This window comes from Eptatretus burgeri, chromosome 13, assembly GCF_056783735.1.
Source record: "Eptatretus burgeri isolate ZD-2024b chromosome 13, Ebu_testis_v1, whole genome shotgun sequence".
Taxonomy (NCBI): domain Eukaryota; kingdom Metazoa; phylum Chordata; class Myxini; order Myxiniformes; family Myxinidae; genus Eptatretus; species Eptatretus burgeri.
Window position 1 is genome coordinate 26,555,511 of NC_140973.1, and position 18,728 is coordinate 26,574,238.

The window sequence follows — 18,728 nt, forward strand, 5'->3', positions numbered from 1 at the left end:
TCTGGCAGCTTTGATTTTTTTGAAGAGTAAACCTTTAAAAATCATCTTCTCCAGAACCGCTTGACAAATCGAAGGGAAACTTCACACACATTCCCCAAACCCTGGGAATACCAGCGTGTTCACAAAAAATGAATGTCACACGGTCTGGCAGCTATGTTGGATTGAACAGATATCTTAAAACGATTTCTCTTGAACCGCTTCATCAATGGATATGAAACTTCACAGTTTTTATCTCGTAGTCATGGGGAATATATGTTTTAAATTTCAACCAGATTGGATGCATTTGAGAACAGCTGAAGGGATTTAAATCAAACTTGGTACAAGTATGTATAATTATGTAATAATGTGGGCCGAGGCATATCTGTTGACATCGCGACGTTGGAGAGAGCTGTTCCAGTTTTTATTATTCTTTAACAGCAGGAACCCGTTAGCATGAAGCGTGTGAGATAGACACTGTTCGTTTTGGTTACGTATTACACAGGCGGATACACGTATTACACAGGCATAAATTGTTTGGCTGTTATTATAAACAAGTTCGAGTGAGCTAAGATCCTCGTCCTCTTAATGATGACGTCATAAAAACGAATATGACGTCATTGTGATGTATCAGGTTTGCGATAAATTATCTGTGCTAATGCCCGGCTTGATTCCCGCAAACAAAATTCAAACAGCCTGCCTAATTTCGGAGATAATGGTATAGGTGATTTCCATTAGCGGCGATATTATGACGTCAACTTGTTTTTCTAGGCAAAATTTCCAAAATCGGAGATGGTTACTGCCTGCACGTGGGCTTTCTGCATATACATGGCAAGTTTCACGAAGATCCGATGAAAAGTCTGGGTTGTGAAACAAAAAATGTCAAAAAATAGGAATGACGTCATAGTGATGTATCATATGTGCGGTAATTAATCTCTGCTAATGCCCTGTTCGATTCCCACAAACAGAATTCAAAAAGCTTGCCAAGTTTGAGATAAATTTTTAGTCTATTTTCATTAGCGGAGATATTTTGACGTCAACTTTTTTTCTTGGAGGAATTTTCAAAATCTGAGATGGTTACTGTCTGCGCAGGATATTTTTACAAATATATATATATATATATATATATATATATATATATATATATATATATATATATATATATATATATATATATATATATATATATATATATATATATATATGCCAAGTTTCAGGAAGTTTCGATGAAAACTGTAGGCTGTGAAATAAATGAAACAAAAAATAGGAATGACGTCATAAAAATTGATATGACATCATAGTGATATATCATATGTGTGGTAATTCATCTCTGCTAATGCCCTGTTCGATTCCCGCAAATAGAATTCAAAAAGCTTGCCTAGTTTTGGAGATAATTTTTTAGGTGATTTCCATTAGCGGAGATATTTTGACGTCATAACTTTTTTTCTCGGAGGAATTTTCAAAATCTGAGATGGTGACTGTCTGTGCAGGATATTTTTTACATATATATGCCAAGTTTCAGGAAGTTTCGATGAAAACTGTAGGTTGTGAAACAAAAAAGTCCAAGAACAACAACGTGAGTAAGACTTAGAGATCCTGCACGAGTATATAAAAATTTTTTTTTGCTTGACCGCAATAACCGCTCCGAGGAGTTTATCAGACCGGAAGGATTGAGGTGGAGAGCAGAATTCCAAGGATGCACTGGAGAGGATGATGGAAATGGTTATCTGGAGATGATGATGTGCATTGAAGGTGACGTCAACATGCATGTGGGATTATTTGAACCAGGTGAAGAGGATTATGTTGACAGATTTGGTTGGGGAACAAGGAAAACTGTATGTACGATAGAGAATTGAGATCTTGTGGAGCTGGTGGTGAGAAATGGTCTCGCTGTAACTGGTTTATTCGTTCAGAAGTGGGAGAGCCACAAGATTGCTTTCAGAAGTGGACAGCTCAAGACAGAATTGGATTTGTTGATAGTCAGGAAGCAACAGGTGTGAAGGATCAAGGATTGCAAGGTGGTGGTGGTGGTCATGACTGATTAATATTGTAAGCTCTGCTCAATACAACTTGTATATTAAAAGAGTTTTTTTTAAGAGTGAATGCTTTACTGGGGGAGGTGTAAAGCAACTTTCAGGCCACCCCTGTACAATCATTATGCCATCTGATTTTATAATTTTCAGACCACTATCTGTGGTGTGGCATCAACATCGAGCTTTTTGTGTTACAAACAAGCCACAGCAGGTTCCGCACTGTGATTGCATTTTTTACATTTATTCCGTATTGATGTTTTAATTTGGAGTTTGCATTTGTTGTGTCACCAGTATCTTGGCAACTTAGAGCCTCAGGAATATAGAGCCATTTGATATTTTCCGTTTCCCATTTGTAATTGCTGTCAGAACTTTTTTGCAACATCCATGTCAATTTAATAAAGGCAATTCACTGAATGATTTTCTTGAAACAGATGAACACGTCTTCTGGGGGAGGTTTCTGTGACTGTGGTGATGTTGAGGCTTGGAAACATGGACCGTATTGCCAGCAACACAGGCCACATTCAGACCCTGGACTTCCTTTGGTATGTGTTTGCACCCACAAACATGTTAACACAGATACCTCAAAATTGTGAGGAATTGACTAATATAGACAATGTGTCAGATCTTTACGCATTTATTCTTTTTTTATTTTCATATTGACTCTTTGATTGGAAGTAACATTGATTCCTCTGCTGCCGCCATGGCGTGCTTAACTGGTGCACTTTGGGGAAGTGTTTGTGTGTTTGCGCACATGTGCGTGTTTTGACTTGCATGCACCCCTAAACTGCTGGATGGAAAGGTGGAAAATTTAATGGTTATACTTTGGGTGTCACCCAGGAAGGTTTTACACAAAAACAAAATTCAGTGGCGGTGGTTCGCGAGGGGGGAGACAACGATAATTCTCGATGTGAATGTGCATTTTGTGTTTGAAAATGTGAAAAAAACCTCCTGGTAGGAGAGTGGTTTCCAGTACAGCAGGCCCGCTTTGATCGTGGATTTCCGCATCGCGTTTTCACTCGATCGCGAGTGAATAATTGTGGTTAAAATGTGCCGATCGCGGCATGGTTCCCTTGCTCTATCCGCGGTCTGGCGCGGAGGAATACACAACCCCGCATCTCCGTTTCGCCTCACAGCCCCATGCTGCCCTCCATCGCAGACTCGGTTGTTCTTTTGATATCGTGCTGCACGAACTGTTATCATGTGATATCGCGTGATTTCGTTTTATGCCGCGGGGTGTTTGTGGCAGTAAATGGTTACGAAGAAGAAGAACGTGGGGTTTTCGTGAAATAAGGCAAATGAAACATAAAGTGTTAATTAAAGTTTACAAAGTGAGAAGCAAATTCATTAAATTATGAGGAATGTTGGTTTATTTGGGAGGTAATGAGAAAGGAAGAAATAAAGAATGAACTAAGGATGGAGATGGGAGACAGGATTGGTTTGTAATTTTTTATTTTAAGAGTGAAAATATTTGTTTGTTTGTTTTGAGGCGAAGAGGGAGAAATGACATGAAGATGAGAAATGTGAAAGAGAACACTTGGAACAAAGCAGAATGAGAAACACATCTTGAGAGGTTTTCGCTCGTCTAAGTGGAGTTCCCCGACTCTCCCAAAGAGAACAGGCAATCCTCTGCAGGCTCAGACTTGGATATTATGCTCTAAACTCCTATTTACATAGGATAGCATATCACCATATGGAGTTCTGGGAGTGGTGTAAGGTTCCTGAAGATTTGGATCGCATAGATCTTCACACAATGTCCTCAGGACAGATCGCGCCTCTTCCACTCTGCCCGAGAGATGGGATCATCTGGTCAGGTGTACCGGATACACTGTGCCGATTGAGCCAGGAGCACTCTTGACTCTGCAAATTGTTGTTGAAATTTATAAAAGAAACAGGTTCAACGATATAAAGTCCTCTGTACTTGTCTGCTCCAGCCAAAATGTTTAGGTGTGTGGCATATATGGAGCCTCACGGCTCTAAAAATGCTATTAAAACCAAAAGACGAAGAAGAAGTCTTCACATAGAAGTGCTTGAAATTCAAGTGTGAGATGGACACTGTCATGGCACCTTTTACGGAGGTCTATAAGGACATGCAGAACAAGGCAAAACAGATGAAGATCAACACCTTCTTCACAAAGTCTGATGACCCTGATAACCCTAAGCTAGGGACGTTGACATCGTCTCGATGACGTCTAACGCCCTCAATCATCATCAAACGTAAGTACAATTTTGAGTGGTTTTCATTTAAACGACCGCAGTTTAGGCAAAAATGTCGATAAATTTTAGAACCCTATTTTTCCCATAAGGTCTTAACTTTGCGCATCACGGGGGTTTTCCCAATCACCGGGTTTTTCAAGAACGTAATCCTGGTGAATGGGGAGGGTCTGCTGTATCCTAATGATATCTCTGCATGAAAAGCTTATAGAATCAAACGACCTGGCGAATTTACATACATTCTGTATTTTATGCATTCCTAAACTGCTGGATAAAATCAGTTGAAAAGTGGTGGTTGTACTCTCGGTGTGCATGGGAATGTTCTACAACATTTGGATGGCCAACTCCAACTCTGGTTTATACTTTTACTGGTGGAGCATGTTTGCAGACTGCAAGCACGTGTTGGGGTGAATCCTATGCGCATCCATAATAAATACAAGCTTTATATATTTGATGAAGTGGATTGTGGATGCATTCTGCAAGCAGCCAAATAATTCAACTAAATTAAGAATGAGTGATCAGAATGAACACTTAGTCTAATGGCTAACAGCAATAATGGCTAACAGCAATTTTGTGTAGTGCCGTGATGTTGGTGGATTTCCAAGCAGATGGAAGATGACCGATGACCGAAATGCTCAGGTGAAAAGGGTAGAGAGAGCATGTGGAAGACACACAGTGGGTTTTTAGGACACGCGAGCCAATGCCGTCCAGTCCAGAGTCAGAGTTGGAGGTTTAAAGAACGTTTTCCACCTTCTCAGGTGCAAAAGACACAGAGTCCAGGAGCAGTTGGGTACGACAGGAAAGGATGGGTATCAAGAGTGAAGGGTTGGGGACACGATTTCAAGCAAACACAGAATTGAGGTATTCGGCCTTATTACGAGTGGAGTCAGCTGTGGTGCCATGTGAATGGAGGGAAGGGATGGAAGGAGAGCAAACACCAGAGACAGACTTAACAAGGTACCACCAGGTTTTAGAGGAGGGAGACAAGTTAGAAAGTTCATTCTTTTGAAGTTGGACAGATGTTTCTTTCTGGCTCTCCTTAGAATGGACACACACTTGTGGACTTTCTGGAAAGCACTGCGATTGCCTTCATAGAGTGTTGTGAAGCTCCAAAATTATCATATTTCTTAACAGCAAATAAAAAAATTAAAAAATTGGGAGTAATTGAAGCAGCGGTCCATTGCCTTGTACACCGCTCATGTTCAGATATCAGTTCGATTGAAAAAGATTCCAATTTTCCTGAAGGTTTGGATTAATTTAAACAAACTTTTGCTGAATATTTTTTTCTCTCCAAAAAGTGTTTGTGTTTCAAGGTGGGACAGACACAGACATACAGCATTAGTTATACTGTATTATATATATATATATATATATTGTTGCGGGCCGGGAGTCGGGTGGAGTAGACCACCCGGGGGGGGGGGGGGTGAAACTATCTCGGGTTCCCACCAGACTCCCCGGAATTGCAGGCCGTTGCACACGGATAATTCCGTGACGCAGTGGGTCGCTAACCATCTGTGAACGCCAATAACTCAACCACGTGACTTAGGGTCCACTGTCTAGTTCAGCCTTTCTCAACCTTTGATGGCCCATGGCCCCCCTACCGAGTCGCTTAACATTGGTGGTCCCCTGCCCTTCAATAAAAGATGCAGATTTCGTTTTATGAAATTTATTTACTCAGTCTTAAAAGATAAATCAAAGTAAACATTTTTCTAAGCAATACAATCAATGAGACACTTGCTGTTGAGCTTGTCTGACGAGGCCTCTTATGTCCGGCTCCGTCTTGGACACAGCAAGGCGAATATCGTTCCCAACGTCAAGACGGTTTCTGGACTTCGTTTTAATGGTCGCAAGGTCAGAAAATCCGGATTCGCAAAGATATGTTGTGGCGAATTGAATGAGCATTATGGATGCCTTCTTGCTGAGTCGTGGATACGCATCCTGAACAGACAACCAGAAGGTGGAGTGGTCTTCTTTGTTACTGAAGACCAGCTTCATTGCTTTTAAAACCTCAAACTCTGCCAGCTCCTCTGCTTCATCTTCAGTTGGTTCAATTTTGGCGTTAAACTGGTCTTTGTGCCACGGAACATCCAACGGTGCATCGTCGAAATACGATTTGAACTCGGCGGAGAGATGTTCGAGATGTCTAGTGATGCACTCTTTGATGCCGACGGGAAGCTCAATCCTCTGTGTCTGCAGGTGCTCGTCCAAGAAAGGAAACGAGGCAGTGGACCCGGCCTTGATTCGTGCCTGCCAGACTTCCATTCGAGCAGACAGTCCGGCAAGCTTGTCTTGAACGTCACTGACTGTCACATCACGGCCTTGCAAGGACTGGTTTATTTCGTTGAGTCGGCCGAATATATCGGCCAGGTAGGCGAGCATCATGACGAACTCTTCATTGTCGAAGTGGACATGGAGGTTGTTTTCGTTGTCTCGCAGGAAGATTTCCACCTCAACCCGGAGTTCATACAGCTGAGAGAGGCATTTCCCCCTCGATAGCCAACGGACTTTGGTGTGGAACAGAAGTCCAACATGTTCCGCTCCCATTTCGTTGGCCAGGAGTTGGAAGAGCCGATGATTTTTGGCCTTGGCACGAATGAAGTTGATCACTTTGACCGCGACGTCCATGACTTCCAGTAAACGAAGCGGAAGAGTCTTTGATGCAAGAGCGTATCGGTGTAGTGAACAGTGGGAGGACGTCACATGGGGCCATTCGTTCTTCACAAGCGTGACAAAAAAGTCCACAATTTGAAGTCCATTATCTTAAAAAAAAAGTCCACAATAGCTTTGATATCTGCCGCTGTCGTTGTGGTTAGTAGGGTATTGCAGAACATGAACTCTTCCTTCATCTTTCCCTTTCTCTCGTAGCGAGCGAAGGCGATCAACTGGCTCTCCAGGGCGGTGTCGGTAGACTCGTCTAATTGAAGGCGAGCCTGGAGCGTGCTTTCTTTGATTTCGGAGCAAACTCGACGGCACACATCAGCGGCCATGTCGTCAATCCGTCGTCGGATCGTGTCATTAGAGAGCGAAACTTGCTGGATCTTCTTTTTCGCCTCTGGTCCGATCATCAATTCCACCATTTTCTCTGTACATGGCTTGATAAGGTCCTCAGCAATAGTGTGCGGCTTCTTGCACTTCGCAATTCGGTGTGCCACTTAGTAGCTGGATTGAAGAGCAGGTTTTTCTTCTGGCCGGAATCCAAATTTGAGAAGTGTCGCTTCACGGTCATATCGTGATCGTTTCGCAGACAGAGCGTCTATTATCTTCCTTCCTTCCGGGATGCATCTTGTCACGATGGTTTGAAAGTTTGGAAGGATGTCGTGACGCATTTGACATCATGACCGAGCAGTGCAGACATTGCTTGCAGTCCACATCATCTCGACTGACATTCGTGAATGCAAACTTGACATAGCTGTCATTCCATTTTCGAACCTTCGACATCTGAGAAAAAAATTGAAAAAAACAAAATTCTAACGTTTTTACCTTCGCAAACTTCGTTTGACGAAGGTATTGTATTGACCCCTGTGTATTTATTTATTGGTAAATATGTGTGCGGACAACATTGCGCAAAAACTGCTGGACCGATTTGCATGAAATTTTCGGAGATGATGTGCAGTTACTCAAGGACGCCAGGCGAAGCTTTTGGGAGCAATCGGATTAAAGGTCAAGGTCACGGTCACGAAAAGGTCAGAATCGTTTTTTCATCATAACGCGGTCAATTTTTATCCGAACGAGATAAAACGAACACCAAAATGTTCATTACTCAATTCTACATTCTAGGCTATGCCACATGAAAGTGTGGCGTAATTACCCTAGGTAGCGGTTGGGGGTCAAAGGTCAAGGGGGTCACCACAAAGCATTTTTCATTGGGCAGCGTCGTGGACAACCTTACGCAAAAAACCACTGAGCAGATTGTCATGAAATTTTGTGGACTTGTTTGACATCATGAGGGGACAAATTGATTAGATTTTGGGAGCGATCGGATCAAAGGTCAAGGTGAAGGTCACAAAATGGTCAAAATCGTTTTTTTGCGATTAAAGTGTCAATTTTGTTCCGATTTACATCAAATTAAGTCCAAAATGTTCAGTATTCAAATCCCGATCCACTGATATAGCGTATGGTATAGTGTTTGCAACCCTAGTTAGTCTGTGGAAGTCAAAGGTCAAGGGGGTCACCAAAATGGAGTTTTTGATTGGGAAGCGTTGTGGACAACATTACACAAAAACCACTTTGCAAATTGTCATGAAATTTTGTGGATGTGTTTGGCATCATGAGCGGACAGATGGATTAGATTTTGGGAGCGATCGGATCAAAGGTTAAGGTCAAGGTCACAAAAAGGTCAAAATCGTTTTTTCGCGATTAAATTGTCAATTTTGTTTTGATTTACAGCAAATTAACTCCAAAATGTTCAAAATTAAATTCCCCATCCTCTAATATGACACATGGTATAGTACTTTTGTCACCCAAGGCAGCGGTTGGGGGTCAAAGGTCAAGGGGGTCACACAAATTCACATTTATATCGGAAAGCGTTGTGGACAACTTAACGCAAAAAAAAACAAAATGCAGAGAGGCTTTAATTGTTTTGGATTTGTTTGGCATCATGAAAGGACAAATCCATTAGATTTTGGGAGCGATTGGATCAAAGGTCGAGGTCACAAAAAGGTCAACATCGTTTTTTTTCATGATGAAAACGGTTAATATGTTTCCGATTTACATCAAATTAACTCCAAATTGTTCAGTGTTCAATTCCCCATCTTCTGAAATGACACATGGTATAGTACTATTGTCACCATGGTAGCGGTTGTGGGTCAAAGGTCATGGGGGTCACGAAATGCATATTTGTATTGAGATGCGTTGTGGACAACTTAATACAAAGGTAATAACTAGAATATATCTGTCTCTAAACTGTGTCTGTTGATGCAACAAGGGCCATAGGGCCCTAGGGCCCTACTAAACTTAGTTACGAAGTAAAATACAACAAATTTTCATTAAGGAGACTTAGTATAGTTTGATATGCACATAGCTTCGCTCATGGTTTAGTAAAAGGAGTTTTACTTTCTTGTTTAATTAGACGCCAATTAAAATGACGTTTTTGTCCTCGCTCGGATTTGAAAACATGATCTACTTGATCCAGGTCGTGTCTGCGTGGTCAGTGATATTCAACCGAATCTGACCCTACATGCTACATAGTTCGGCACTCGGGACAACGAATCACCTAAAATTGTCATAATCGTAATAGTTCTAATAACAAAATCCTTTCACAAAATCCGGATCATGGACTTTAAATTTGCGAAATTCCCGAGCAGATTTAGTGGAATTTTAGTTCCTCATTTCACTCTCATGCCATGTTCAAACTAGTGGCTGCGGCGAAGGTATGCGCTCTACGAGTGCCCGTTCTAGTTGTAAACATTGGTTTACTATGAATGCTCTGTGGACTCTGCCTTCTCTTTTAAAATCGTGGTTAAACTCATCTACCCTTTTTACTTTGACACTATGACCGGAGACTCGTCACCTTAATTGTATATTACAAGCTTCTGCATTCTGAATCGCAGTTTTTTGGCGTCCGCTCATGTCCCCCCGGTCGAAGGCCGATGGCCCCCTTGGGGGGCCACGGGCCCCCAGTTGAGAACCGCTGGTCTAGTTTATCTGGTTACCTAAAAATAACCACATGATCTAATTACCGGGGGACATGCCCTCGGTACGCCTTGTCCGAACCAGATCACTTTACCAGATGGGATGCAGCCGAGCGACACTGCCAAGGACGTACCGGCTAAAAGGAACGGATCATTAGGAGTTAAGTCCCGGCTCGGTTAGGAATACAGACCATGCTGGATCAATGAAAGAAAAGACAAAAACGAGCTGGTAACATTTCTACAAAGGGATTTATTTACTTACGGACAAAAAAAAAAAAAAACAAGACAAAATCGAGCCCTTTACAAAGGGCTCCACTTTACTTCCGGCCAGATGATTTCAAACTGCGGAATCGTCTCTCTTCGAGCACCTTGACACAAATCGCCCTGCACCGAACTCCCGGGGCTGCCCACGGTGATCGGCGGTCAGCGCCGGTCAATGCGCTGCCTGTTTGCAAGCCATGCAGCCCGAGCCGTTCAGTGCGCCTCTGCCTGGCTGCAGCCTCACCCGGCGGAGAGGTGAGAGGACGTTCGCCGTCCGCGGGAGACACCCGCGACCGCGGTGGTCAGCTAAGACCGATGGTAAGATGCTATGGTAACACATGCGCAGACCCTAACACGATGTGTGCCACTCGTTCTCTGTTCCGTGCGCGATAACAAATTATCCCAGGACTGCAAATGGGTCCGCCGGCATTAAGCACGTGGCCATTTATCAAAGGCGGTGTCGTGTGCATGGTGCCAGCCCTGATCTGTGTCAGGGAATTGAGGGAAAGATTGGATATAATTATTAGATGGAGATTTGGATTAAAGAAGAGTGCGCCGCGTGCATACTGTAATTTGTTCACACTTGGTGTGCCGCTCCCTCTATTTCTTTGGCACGGCATTCCTGCAGTGCGCCGTAAGGTTGGTTATCCTTCTGGTCTCGGCACGGCATTCCTGGAGTGATGCAGTCGTGTTGGTTACTCTTGTAGTCGCCTGAACAGTGGGTGGGCGGTCGTCGCTGTGGAGCATGCACTCCGTGCAGCGCTGGCGTTTATTGTTGGCTTATACTGCTGCCCTTGGTCTTCTGTGAGGACTGATTCTTATGCGAAGGACATGGATGTGGTTTTTCAGATAGGTGTCCAAGCCGAGTGCCTGCTGGCCTCGCGAGGACCCCTTGCTTGGATTTACCTTAGGAATAGAGAAAAAAAGGCAGAGTAGGAATGAAGTTCATTTTAGTTTAATCATATCTAACTATAACAGACCTAGTTCAGGTTTAATTAGACCTAACTATGAGATCTACTCAATGCACTGTCCCGTTCGACCCACTTTACAAGAAGGGACTATCTGAACGTACATTAATGAAATAAATAACTGACGTACATTAATGAAATAAATAACCGCTCTATGTTGGCTGCCATTGGTGTTGGAGGGATGTGGTTTCCCTGGTGTCTTCAGGGCCCTAAATGGTCCTCTGTGTTTTGTCTTGTTTTTCCTGGCTGCTGGAGGTAACTCACCCTAACAGGCAGGCCACACACCGTTTCACAGTCCATTTGAACTGGCCTTTATCAACAACAACAACAACAACAAAAAAAGATGTCCGGGCTGCACAAATATAGTCCCCTGGTAACGCGGCTGCCTGCATGGCAGTCCCGGGAAACGCTTTCACACAGATGGTCCTGGTGCACATGGCAAGGTTCAGTGGTATGGCAAGGCGTGGTAAGTGATGTCAAGGCAAAGGCATGCAAGGCATGGCAAGTGGAGTCAAAGCAAAGGCAGGGAAAGGTATGGCAAGTGGAGTCAAAGCAAAGGCAGGGAAAGGTATGGCAAGTGGAATCAAAGCAAAGGCAGGGAAAGGTATGGCAAGTGGAGTCAAAGCAAAGGCATGCAAGGTATGGCAAGTGGAGTCAAAGCAAAGGCATGCAAGGTATGGCAAGTGGAGTCAAAGCAAAGGCATGGAAGGTATGGCAAGTGGAATCAAAGCAAAAGCATGGAAGGTATGACAAGTGGAGTCGAAGCAAAGGCATGTAAGGTATGGCAAGTGGAGTCAAAGCAAAGGCATGTAAGGTATGGCAAGTGGAGTCAAAGCAAAGGCATGTAAGGTATGGCAAGTGGAATCAAAGCAAAGGCATGTAAGGTATGGCAAGTGGAATCAAAGCAAAGGCATGTAAGGTATGGCAAGTGGAATCAAAGCAAAGGCATGCAAGGTATGGCAAGCGGAGTCAAAGCAAAGGCACAGCAAATACAGACCAGGTAAGGTGCAACAGGTCGGCACATGAAGCTGGCTGGCCTCGGTGTGGTGTCGTGAAGTTGTGGAGGGAGTGTGGTGGCATTGGCCGGTCTGAAGATGGGTTCGGTCCTACCGTATGGTCTCCCCCCATCCTATTGCCTATGCCTGTCATTGTCCATACCCACCCCCTTTTAGGTTATGACAAACTAATGACATTGAGAATTTTTTAAAATTCAGTTTATGTGTCCCTAACCCTCTTATCGTCTGTGTTCGGTTAACCTGTCCTAATTGTCTATTCCCAATCTCCAAGATCCCTTTAAAGAGGATTGGGTATGAGACAAGCAAATCTATCCAGAGGCCCAATGCAGCCTCAGAATAACCCCCACAGGCCTGAGCACTTCCATGATGAGTCCAGCGGCCTCTGAACAGTGAAGGGATGGATGGTGTGAAGGGGTCCACATATTCTAATCTGTCCGATCATTTACTAAATTTTAAACTATTCCTGGGGCTTTTCAACATGCCTGTCGCTTTAAACTATCGGTTCTAGCAACCATGATTCCCGTCGCCTGTTTTGGTGTTCATTTTTAATTTGGGCCTGGCCCGCACAATTTTCCTCTGTGCTCTCGCACAATTTTGTGGCTGGGCAGCGTGGCTCCACTGCCAGGTCTGCCCACCTGCCAAACTCATTCTTCAGCACCCCTGGGTAGCTGAGGCTGTCTCTGAGCCTACCTCCTCCTCAGTAACGTGGGGAATTCCCTCACTGGCATTTCCCCGTCAATGCCCACATGGCATTTTGGCGCTCCGAGTCCCTCTTCTCTGGCTACCCGTGCCCATTACATACTGTAACTCCTCACTCCCTTGGACCCACGGCCTACTCTGGCTGATGACTCCGGTGCCCGGGGTGCCCTCTAGTCAATACTCATATTTCACAAGCCACGCTCCCAGCTGGTCAATCGTCTCCTGCAACCTGTAAAACATTTTGTGCCTTCATTCAGCACCAACCACAAAACGACATCCCTTTTGTTAATTAAACTATCCTGCTAACTAATATTACACTAACGCCGAATTCCCTTGGACGGGATCCACTCCTCCCCCCAATCATTCGTTCACACCATGTATTCCACATTCACTCCATTTACAATCGGGCCTGCTGACCCGCACTCATTCATCTTTTTTTTTCCCACCCACACCGACGCTCTACGAGCTCCGTCCCCCAAACTAACTCATGCTCCCCGTCATCCCTTACTCAAATGCACGTTCCATTTAACTCTACATAGCTAAAATACTTCCCCACTATACGTTCCATGTCTGTCCATGTTTCCAATACACTCTAAATTCTAACCTAAATCCCCTTAACTAATGTTCCTGGGCCCACATGGAGGACTGCTCCGAATGTCCCCATGAGGCCGGTCTATCCAACGCTAAAGTCTTCCCCGAACTAGTGCTCCTTGGCCCGGGCGAGGATGTTTACGACATCCTGGCTGGGCTTTGGCTGCTTGTCAGTCCAGTCGCTTCCCGGGGGGGGGGGGGCGGTCGCCCGAGCTCCCGCTCCTTCGGTCTGGCCAATCCATCAAGGCGTAACATCACCCTGTTAATCGAATTAAATGCTCGCATTAGCTGTCGGGCTATTTCGCACGGAAAACGCCGTGTTCTACACACCCGACATTCGTGCGGTGGGATTCCTACTGACGTCACGGGCATAGTGAACGCCACGCCAGCTTCGCTACGCCCACTCCTACCACGCACACTAGCCCGGCGGTGACGTAGCCATCTCCACTCGTGCCGCTCATCTCGCGAGCACCACTCGTGTCGCGCAGCACGTCGGGCCTCGAACATGGGCTGCCATGGGGAAAATGTTTTTTTCCAAATTCATTTAATCCCTCTGTTCGCTTCGCTTTTCGCAGTCCGTGCTCTGATTATAATGTACCCGGCGCAGATCGTTTCAATGCCGGCCCCCCTGAAGCCATTAACACATCGAGCAATGATCCGCGCTTGGGTGGTTTGCAAAGCACGGACCGCGCACACTCTCGTACCTCGTACACAGAGTCTCGTGGAGCCGGCAAGTTTTCCAAAATAACTTTATCCTGCTCAGGAGGCTCGCCCATCCCGTCCGCTACACTGACCGCTATTCCCGTCTGGGTCGATGCATATCCCACTTCTCCCGTGCACTCGTCCATGCCACGTTACTTTCACTTTGCACACGTACTGACACAATCTGTTAACAGTCCAACTGTATAGGTAGCTCGCTATCGTTTGCAGTCTGTGGCTGCTGCGTGCATCATTTTCTGGGGGCGTGGCTGTGCCTCTGATGCAGTAATACCAGTACACTGGTACTCATTTCGCTGACCTCAGAAGGATGACAAGCTGAGTCAACTCCATGTGTTGTTAATTCAACGGCCGACACAGGCTCAAACTCAAGGCCCTAAGATCTTAAGCCAGGCACCTTAACCTATAAGTGAACACCAGGCTTTACTGTACAGGTAAACATGCAATGCTTTTAAATATACACAGTAACACTTGTTTGCCATTGTACACCATCTGTAAATGATCGACGTTTACAACTTCCTCTCACTCACTGTACATCTTCTGTAGACGACACAAACCCACAGGCACTTCTCTAATCATACTGCAATAAAACCAAGAAGCAACCTACTCCCTCAGGGAACGATTGTGCTCGTGCAAGATCACGTGACGTCCCATTGTCTTGCATCCATGAGACCCACCGTGAGCAGAGTGAGGATGCACAAGCCGACTTTAATTTGCGAATATTTTCAATTACGGGCATTCTTTGACGATTCTGTGATTTATTTCCCCCCCCCCCCCCCACACACATCCTTGAATATTGGCTTCAAGTTGCGTCAGTATGCAAAATTTCAGCTTTCAACCTCACCATAAAAGTAATAAACATTTTTCATGAGTAATTGACTCATTGCGAAGAAAGAACTTCATACATTAGATTTGAAAGTGGGGAATTATCCTAAGAAGTGGTGACTTGTCGTACCTGCTAATGCATTCCTGCACAACTGGACAGAATAACTTGAAAACTGGATGTTATCCCTCAAAACTAAATCGAACTCCTGAAAATTGTACAAAGCATTCTAAAATTCGCCAATTTCTGTGTTGTAGTCCAATGAAATCTATAGTCATCATACATGTGGGGAAATGTGTTGAAACATGTGTCTGAGTGTTTGTGGGAAGAATTGCGTTGAAATTTGGCGGTTGTACTCTGGGTTTGCATTGGAATGTACTACTAAGTTGGGATAACCACCGGGTGTTTCTCGTTCTTATAATTGGTCAACTGAAAAAGAATCTTTCCCAATTTTTTATTGTGTTGAATTCAGTATGTTTTGCATTGTCTAAGAAAATGTTTTGTTTTACCTGTTCATGACATTTCATTCGGCCGAGTGAAGTGAGGTCGAGGCCTTTTATTCCTGATACGTGAAACACCCTGCAACCCATGCATGCAGAAAACAGATTATTATTATTATTATTATTATTATTATTATTATTATTTGGAACGCTGGCCACATTTTCCATATAATCATCATGCAACTTTGTTAAAACATTTTCCATGTGTAGGTGCTTGTATGTTGAAAGTTTTGTGTCAATCGCTCATTCATGGTTGTGAAGAAAACGAATTTAAAAGCTGAAAAAGTGAGGGCCTTGCCCGACATTCCACAACATGGTCAAGGATGGTTGTAGATGTCTATTACGAGAAATAAATGTTTTTGCATGATTCATGTTCATCATAATTGTATCCATAATCGATATAAAACAATTGTATTGATGTTGCCTCATACAGTTTATTTGTTTGATACTGTTGTGGTTGACGAAATTCGCAAACCACCATTCAGGTCCCGTAGGTGAGATATCTCTGTAAGTATATGTGTAGTTAGCCCAAACCCGTTGTTTAGAGGGAATAAATGTCATTCATTCGGGCTGCGACCCTTTGAGATAGCCGTTTTTCTTTTACTATCTTTATTTTGGACCAACCGCCATTACTACCACCACAACCACCACCAACCGCATCTCGACAACCACAGCCACCTTCTCCAGAACCGCCTTCACAACATCCACCTTCTCCACAACCGCTTTCACACAACAACCACCAACCGCAACGCCGCTTCACAACAACAACAACAACGCCAACAGCCACGACCTTTACCGTCACATCTCGCTCTCGCAACCATCGCATCACCGCCATTCCCGCGCCGCTTGTGGGCACCGATCCTGGATTCGTACAGGGCGCGCACCGAGCAGCGGGTGCAAAAACACCAGCCTTTCCGAGAAATCGGATCAAGAATGATTCACGCCCACTTCTGTTCCGTCCTATCAGCGAGCGTGGGGCGATTTGGCCCCGCCTCCAGGCGCGTCGGAGTATAATCGCTATATGCAGATTCGCGGATCAAGAATGATTCACGCCCACTTTTCCTCTGTCCAATTGTGAGCGTGGCTCCACCCCCGAGCCGTTCCTGATCCAAAAATCTGCATATGATTTCTCCTGTCGCACTATAAAGCGCCGAGCGCGGAGCGAATCAGGGCAGTTGGACGGAGTTGAGAAGAGTGGAGAGTGGGAGAGTTGGAGAGTTGTGGCGGCGGCGAAGGCAGTTGGGAAGAGTTGAGAGTTGAGAAGAGGAAAGAGTTGGAGAGTTGTGGCGGCGGCGAAACCAGTCGAGAGAGTGTCTGTCGGGGTCCGGAGAGGCTGGAGAAGCCAAGAAGCTTTGTGGAGGTCGGCGCTCGTGTCAGAGTCTGGGAGCTGCGGAGAGGGGAGGCCGGTAACGCGATCGAGGTCGCAGTGGAGTAGCTCGTCGCGGGACCCAAGCCATTCAGATATCCTCACCCCCCCCCCCCCCCGAGCATCAACAACCCCTCCCTGTTTCCCCCCGCACTGAGATAGTGTGAGAAGAGGGCCCCGTTCCCACCCCATTCCAGGCAGTGCCAGCGAGGCCCGCAGAGTCGGGGCGCTGCTGCCATTTTGCGGCTCATCACCAGACGGGTAGGCTCGACGCGGTCTCGGCCCCAGGCCCGTCTGCCCCCCTTGTCGATGAGGGTGGCCCCTTTTTCTTTTGCTTTGGAGTATATGTGTTGTCGGCGCCGTCTGTGAAGTAAAACTGTGTAAGTGTTGCCGTGTGCTCGCGTAGTCGGTAGTAGATCTGCATTGTGTCTCTTTTGTTGCATTTGCTTTTTGTGCAGAATTGTTGTGTTACTTTTACATTTGCTTTTGGTGCATAATTGTATATGTGTGCTTTCCGTTTGCCGCGGAATAAATGTGCTTTATGTTGAACTGTTTTTCCCGTTTCGCTTCGTCTTTTCTTTTATTGAATCTCCATCTTACTTCACGTAAAGGGTTGGTCGTGGGCTAAATACGCCCAATGATTAATCGAACCGTCGAGGTTGACGATAACACTGCTCGGTTATCCCGATAGTACGGAACGGGTCGCTTAAAGTGGCCCGTGTCCGAAGTCGACCTGCGGCGAGGTGCGATCGCCCGGTCTACCCTCCGTGTGGGTACTTAGGTAGGTCGAATTTGGCGAGCAACCCTATCCCACGCGGGGGGCCGATTGGCACGATCGTGGTGAGGCCGAAAGGCCCACCCGTGACTAGTTCCCGGCGTTAGTCCGAGAGGGTCACGACGGGATTGTCGGTCCGGTGGGCGACGTGCCGCGATTCGAGTTACGTGGCCGCCCGCACGCCGGCGGGCGCGGAATCCGCAACAATACAAACAAACTTTTATTTTGCAAAAATGTAAAAAATATAATTAAAAAAAAAAACTTTTTGTGGGACTTAAAAAAAAAAAAAAAAACGTTTCTGATTTTTTTTTTTTTAAACGATGTTTCTTTCTTTATAATGTGTGTTGTAGGAATAGATGTAGGAACAACTTATTGATTCAGGCGAATATACTTGTCTCATTTGCTCTCTCACAGGACCCAGTGAGCCTTCTTCCTTCCGATCTGGCATGTCGTGCCCGGGAACTCTTTTCCATCTGCCTCTGCTATGCCAGTGACCTCCTGACTTGGGAGGGTGTTGACAGCCTCCCTGCCAACCTGAGGATTCTGTAAGTTTTATTTGTGTTCTTTATGGGGGTGAGTGTGATATATTTTTTATTTTATTGGTATACAAAGTCAAGGCTTGTGGAAGAGCGAGAACGCTGAACAGATCAGAACGCAATAGAACAAAAGGAACAGTATAAAGAGTGGGGGAATACCAACAGCTGGATATCAGGACAATTATCGAGGGAGTCTTGGACACGTAAGGGAAGTGGGAGGGAGACTTGGACCAATAAGGGAAGTGGGAGAGAGACTTGGATGAATAAGGGAAGTGGGAGTGAGACTTGAACAATTCTCCCTTTCCAATGCCTCTCAAAAATATTTTGTACAATTTTCATTCTGGCAATTAATTCATTTCAATAGAGTCCTGCTTGGACAAGAAATTTGTTCTGTGGACTGAACAGAGCTTAATATGGGAAATACGACAATTCTCTGCCGTAATAAAACAAATGTGCTTGGTTGTAAGTGAACTTGATTGTAACAAACTCATACACGCACAGGGGCTGGCAGGATTGCCTGGCAGCATGCGCACTCCCCTCTGAGCTGTCCAGCCTGGGTTTGAATCATGACCCAGCTATAAACACTCATCTTGATATTTCACACACAGGGCGAGACATTAATGTGT

General features: G+C 45.0%; 1 protein-coding gene across 1 annotated transcript in view; it reads left to right on the forward strand.

The window, feature by feature from the left end:
* Window positions 1-18,728, forward strand: part of UBR2 (ubiquitin protein ligase E3 component n-recognin 2) — a 213,797-nt gene that overhangs the window by 26,229 nt on the left and 168,840 nt on the right. Inside the window, exons 4-5 of the mRNA XM_085851818.1 lie at window positions 2,441-2,551; window positions 17,981-18,111. Of these exons, the coding sequence (XP_085707944.1) occupies window positions 2,441-2,551; window positions 17,981-18,111 (242 nt within the window). The remainder of the gene's footprint in view (window positions 1-2,440; window positions 2,552-17,980; window positions 18,112-18,728) is intronic.